A 5966-nucleotide genomic window follows, 5' to 3' on the forward strand; every position below is an offset into this window, starting at 1 on the left:
TCTTACCACATGTATGTCCATTGGACCTGAAGTTGGAGTTGAAGTTGCTACAGCTGACACTCTTCCTCTTCCTTTTCTTTCCCATATTAGCATTGGGAGAAAAAAATTCAGAAGGGGCGCATCCCTTTGGTGCATGGCTTCGGCATGCCGGCGGCAGTGCGCCGCAGCACACCTGCTTTTCAGGTCCTCTGGGGCAAGGTGTCTCTCAAAGTGCCCACATTGGAATTGGAAACTTCCTCATCCCGGCACAGGTACTCATGGGTTCCCCCTCTCCCACTGCAGAACGCCTGTTTTTCAGGTCCTCGGTGTCCTCTGGGGCAAGGTGTCTCAAAGTGTCCACGTTGGAATCAGAAACCTCCTCGTCCCGGCACAGGTACTCAAGGGTTCCCCACATTTCTTCATTTCTATCCTCTACCATCTAGGGATCTGTAGTGTTTATCCTATGCTTGTCCTTTTTACTCTCTCCATTTTTGTACTTTTGTTTGGAAAATGCAAGTCAGGTAATGGTCTCCATCATGCTCAATTATACAAAATAAATATATAAGCAAGCAGCCAACAACTCAAATAAAGCTAGGATTGATTGTGTTTTTAGTAGTTTTCATAGTTTAATGTATTGCAATAATCAAAAACACCAGTGTATTCCTAGTTCCTGGCAGACTTTTACCTTTGATATTATTTTCTAATGATGACTTTTCTGAGGGCATTTTTTACTTCTTGATTTCTCAAACTATAAATCAGAGGGTTTAGCATGGGGATGAGTACCGTGTACAGGAGAGCAAACATTTTGTCTAGCTCTGGTGATTGCATTGAACTGGGCCTCATGTAGACACACATAACTGTCCCATAGAACAGAAAAACCACTGTGAGGTGGGAGGAGCAGGTGGAGAAGGCCTTGCTTCTCCCATCAGAAGAATGGATTTTCAGGATGGCTGCAATGATAAAGATGTAGGATGACAGAGTTAGAAGAAGTGGGATGAGAGCCACAAATACTCCTTCAGAAAGCAATAGTATTTCAATGTTGTGGGTATCACTACAGGATAATTTTAGCAGTGCATTGGGATCACAGAAGAAATGGTTAATCTCATTGGAGCCACAAAAGGATAACTGAGATATGAAAACTTCAACAGGAACTATATCCAGAGAGCCACCTACCCATGAAGCAGCCACCAGTAGGATGCAGATTCTTTTATTCATCATGATTGGGTATCGCAATGGGTTGCATATTGCTACATAGCGATCATAGGCCATAGCAGGGAGAAGGTAGAATTCGGTGCTTGTTAAACTTATGAAACAGTAAAGCTGTGTCATACATAGAGAGAAGGAAATTAATGTGTTCCCTACTTTGAGACTTTGCAGCATTGTTGAGAAAGTGACTGTGGTGTTACAAATATCTAACAAGGACAAGTTACTGAGGAAGAAGTACATGGGTTTGTGGAGATGATGATCAGACCACATTAATGTTAAAAACCCAAGGTTTCCCAGAATAGAGATAAAGAAGGCTGGTAAAACTATTACATAAATTAACATTTCCTCTTGAGAATGTTTATTAAAGCCCAGAATAATGAATCCTGTTGTCCATGTCTTATTCTCCTTCTCCATTGTTTCAGTTCTCATAATCTGTTAGGATATAAAGAAAGAGATTACAACATTGGATTAATGACTACCAGTAATATATTTTTCAATATTCAGATATTCAATCATGCAGATGGCTACCATCCTTTGGTTCTTCTCAAAGTCATCAAAAGCAGCAGATATTGGTTTTAAGTCATTTATCATCCTTTGTCTTCTCACTTTTCATGTATTCACTCTCACCAAATCAGCTATAGAAAGAACAAAGGAAACATCATTTGGCCAAATTTTATAACTGCGCACAACCCAGCGTGCATAAATCCATGCCCGATTTTATAACATGTGAACGCAGCCGCGCGCATGTTATAAAATCCAGGGTCGGCGTGCACAAGAGGGTGTACACTTGTGCACCAAGGGGCGGATTTTCAGAGCCCTGCTCGCGTAAATCCACCCAAAACCGGGCGGATTTACGCGAGCAGGGCCCTGCGCGCCGGGAAGCCTATTTTACATAGGCCTCCCGGCGCGCGCAGAGCCCCGGGACTCGCGTAAGTCCCGGGGTTCTCCAAGGGGGGCGTGTCGGGGGCGTGTCGGGGGGTGGGCCCGGTCGTCGCAGCATTTCGGGGGTGTGTCGGCAGCGTTTTGGGGGCGGGTACGGGGGCGTGGCTACGGCCCGGGGCGGTCCGGGGGCGTGGCCGTGCCCTCCGAACCCGCCCCCAGGTCGCGGCCCGGCGCGCAGGAGGCCCGCTGGCGCGCGGGGATTTACGCCTCCCAGAGGGAGGCGTAAATCCCCCGACAAAGGTAAGGGGGGGGTTTAGATAGGGCCGGGCGGGTGGGTTAGGTAGGGGAAGGGAGGGGAAGGTGAGGGGAGGGCAAAGGAAAGTTCCCTCCGAGGCCGTTCCGATTTCGGAGCGGCCTGGGAGGGAACGGGGGTAGGCTGCGCGGCTCGGCGCGCGCCGGCTATACAAAATCCATAGCCTTGCGCGCGCCGATCCAGGTTTTTAGCAGATACGCGCGGCTCCGCGCGTATCTACTAAAATCCAGCGTACTTTTGTTTGCGCCTGGAGCGCAAACAAAAGTAGGCTATTCGCGCGGCTTTTAAAATCCGCCCCCAAGCGTGTACCAAGCCCTAGGGGAGCCCCAATGGCTTTCCCCATTCCCTCTGCTGCCCACCTTCCCCTCCATTCCCCTATCTAACCCACCCCCCAGCCCTATCTAACCCACCCAATCTTTATTTTCTTAGTTGTGCCTGCCTCTGGGCAGGCGTAGCTTGCGCATGCCGGCTGAGTCCCGGGACACGATCCCCGGGCCCAGCAGCAATGGAGAAGCCACTGGCCCGCCCATGCCCCGCCCCTACCACTCCCCGCCCATTTTTTCAAGCCCTGGGACATACGGGGCTTGCACGCATCGCCGAGCCTATGCAAAATAGGCTCGGCGTGGCAGCTGCAGGTTTTCAGGGTTATGCATGTAAGATACACGCGTAACCCTTTGAAAATCTGCCCCATTGTGTAGGTGAAACCACACTTCTCAAAATCACCATTTTGGGCAGGGCTTGTGAGAGGTGAGGCAGTTCACGGCATAATTGAATGACAGGTAAATGTAGAGCAAATGTAGGTGTGGAGAGCTATCATCTGTGATGTTCTGAGACAAGCTGGAGAATGACTAAAGAGTAAAAACCTAAGGGGAAGATTTTAAAAGCCCTGCGCACATAAATCCAGCCAGATTTACGCGTGCAGGGGACTTGCACATGGCACGCCTATGTTGCATAGGCCGCCGGTGCGTGCAAAGCCCCGGGACGCGTGTCGGGGCGTGTCGGGGGCGGTGCGGTATTCGGGGCGTTCCGGGGGTGGGGCTGTGGGCATGGTGCCGGCTGGGGAATTTCGGGGGCGTGGCCGAGGCCTCTGAACCAGCCCCTGGGCCAGGGAATGACGTGCCGGCAGATGACCAGCACGCGTAAGTTATGCCTACCTCGGACACACGTAACTTTCTAAACAAAGGTGGGGGGTATTTAGTTAGGGCTAGGGGGTGGGTTAGGTAGGGGAAGGGAGAGGAAGTAGGGGGGCAGAAAAGGAGTTCCCTTCAAGGCCGCTCCGATTTCAGAGCGGCCTTGATTCAGAGGGAACGGAGGCAGGCTGCTCAGCTCGGCACGCGCAGGTTGCACAATTGTGCACCCCCTTGCGCGCACCGACCCTGGATTTTATAACATGCACGCGGCAGCTCGCGCATGTTATAAAATCTTGCGTAGATTTGTTCGCGCAACCCGGCGCGAACAAATCTACGCCCGCGCATAACTTTAAAAATCTACCCCTAAGAGTTTAAGCATGTAAACATCCCTTGTGCCGGCGCATCATCGGGGGTGTGTCAGGGGCGTGTCAGGGGCGTGTTGCAGTTGACGCGTCATCACGGGTGTTCCGGGGTGTGGCCGCGGCTTCCGGACCAGCCCCCAGACTGGATCATGGCGTGCCAGCGGCCTGCCCGGTGCACACAAGTTACGCCTGCCTCGGGCAGGCGTAACTTGTGCAACAAAGGTAGGGGGGTTTAGATAGGACCAGGGGGGTGGGTTAGGTAGGGGAAGGGAGGGGAATGTGCGGGGGCATGGAAGGAAAGTTCCCTCCAATTTCGGAGCTGCCTCGGATGGAACGGAGGCAGGCTGCACCGACCCCAGATTTTAGCAGATACGCATGGCATGAGCGTATCTATTGAAATCCGGCATACTTTTGTTTGCGCCTGGTGCGCTAACAAAAGTACTCACGCGCGTAGTTTTATAAAATCTGCCCCACTATGTTTAGCATTCTTGTATTTTTTTTTATTTTATATTTTTTGAACTATGTTTTATATTACTGTATTTGTTTTTACTGTTAATTTTTTAAGTTTTTATCTCTAGATTATGTATGTTTTATTTTTGTTAACCGTTTTGATTACTCACTTGATTGTAAAAGCGGTATACAAACATTTTTAAATAAAATAAATAAATAACTTCTTCACTGAGGCATACTGTAATGTTCATAAGTCTCACTCAGCATGTAAAACTTGCCCCTAAACCATAAACTACCACTAACACCCTACCTCGAGCTATTAGCTGGCCCTCCTATAATGATATAAATAGGCTGGTTCTCTCTCTCGATCTCTCTCCCTCCTGCCTCCCTCTCCCTTCCATTCCTCTCCCATTTACCCCTTGTCAAGCTCAGAAATGGCCAAAATGCAATTTGCAAATTGTGTTATGGCCATTTCAGGATAACACGATGCAATATTGTACCCACCCGTTCAAAACATTTGCAGTCACACATTGTGGTAACACGATTATCACATGCATTAACACCATAATGTATTTTGATGAATGACTCTATAAATAGGGGAGATGTGTATGAAAATATTACTTTTCTTGCAATCAAACAACCTTCAAATTCAGTTCCAATGGTTCATCTGAAAGAGGAAACATTAATTTCCTTCTCTCTATTTATGACACAACTTTACTTTTTTAAGAATTGGGATTGTATTTAAAGAAATTGTTAATTATAAGAACATAAGAAAATGATATACTGGGAGAGACCAAGGGTCCATCAAGCTCAGTACCCTGTTTCCAACAGTGGCTGATCCATGCTACAAGTATCTGGCAAGTACCCAAAAAATGGGAATATCCTATGCTACTGATGCTAGTAATAATAGCAGTGGCTATTTTCTACATCAATTTTATTAATTGCAGGTAATGGACCTCTTGTCCAAGAATTTATCCAAACCATTTTAAACCCAGCTATACTAACGGCACTAACCACACCCACTGGCAACAACTCCAGCATTTAATTGTGCATTCAGTGAAAAAGAACTTTATCTGATTAGATTTAAATGTGCTACATGCTAACTTCATGGAGTGCCCCCTAGTCCTTCTATTATCCGAAAGAGTACATAACTGATTCTCATTTATCTGTTCTGGACCTCTCATGATTTTAAACACCTCTATTATATCCCCCTTCAGCCGTCTCTTCTCCAAGCTGAACAGCCCTAACCTCTTTAGTCTTTCCTCATAAGGGACCTGTTCCATCCCCTTTATCATTTTGGTTGCCCTTTTCTGTACCTTCTCCATCACAACTATATCTTTTGTGAGATGCAGCGACCAGAATTGTACACAGTATTCAAGGTGCGGCCTCACCATAGAGCGATACAGAGGCATTATGACATTTTCTGTTTTATTCACCATTCCCTTCCTAATAATTCCTGTTTGCTTTTTTGACTGCTGCAGCACAATGAGCCTATGATTTCAATGTATTATCCACTTTGATGCCTAGATCTCTTTCTTGGGTGGTAGCTCCTAATATGGAACCTAACATTGTGTAACTATAGCATGGGCTATTTTTCCCTATATGCATCACCTTGCACTTATCTACATTAAATTTCATCTGCTA

The 5966-nt window shown here is 47.3% G+C and overlaps 1 protein-coding gene across 1 annotated transcript; it reads right to left on the bottom strand.

Moving 5' to 3' along the window:
* Nucleotides 1–672: 672 nt before the first annotated feature.
* On the bottom strand, nucleotides 673–1599 carry LOC115077724 (olfactory receptor 13F1-like). The gene has a single exon (XM_029580010.1). The coding sequence runs from the start codon at nucleotides 1597–1599 to the stop codon at nucleotides 673–675; it is 927 nt and encodes a 308-aa protein (XP_029435870.1).
* Nucleotides 1600–5966: the final 4367 nt, after the last annotated feature.

Source organism: Rhinatrema bivittatum, chromosome 16 (assembly GCF_901001135.1).
Source record: "Rhinatrema bivittatum chromosome 16, aRhiBiv1.1, whole genome shotgun sequence".
Lineage (NCBI taxonomy): Eukaryota > Metazoa > Chordata > Amphibia > Gymnophiona > Rhinatrematidae > Rhinatrema > Rhinatrema bivittatum.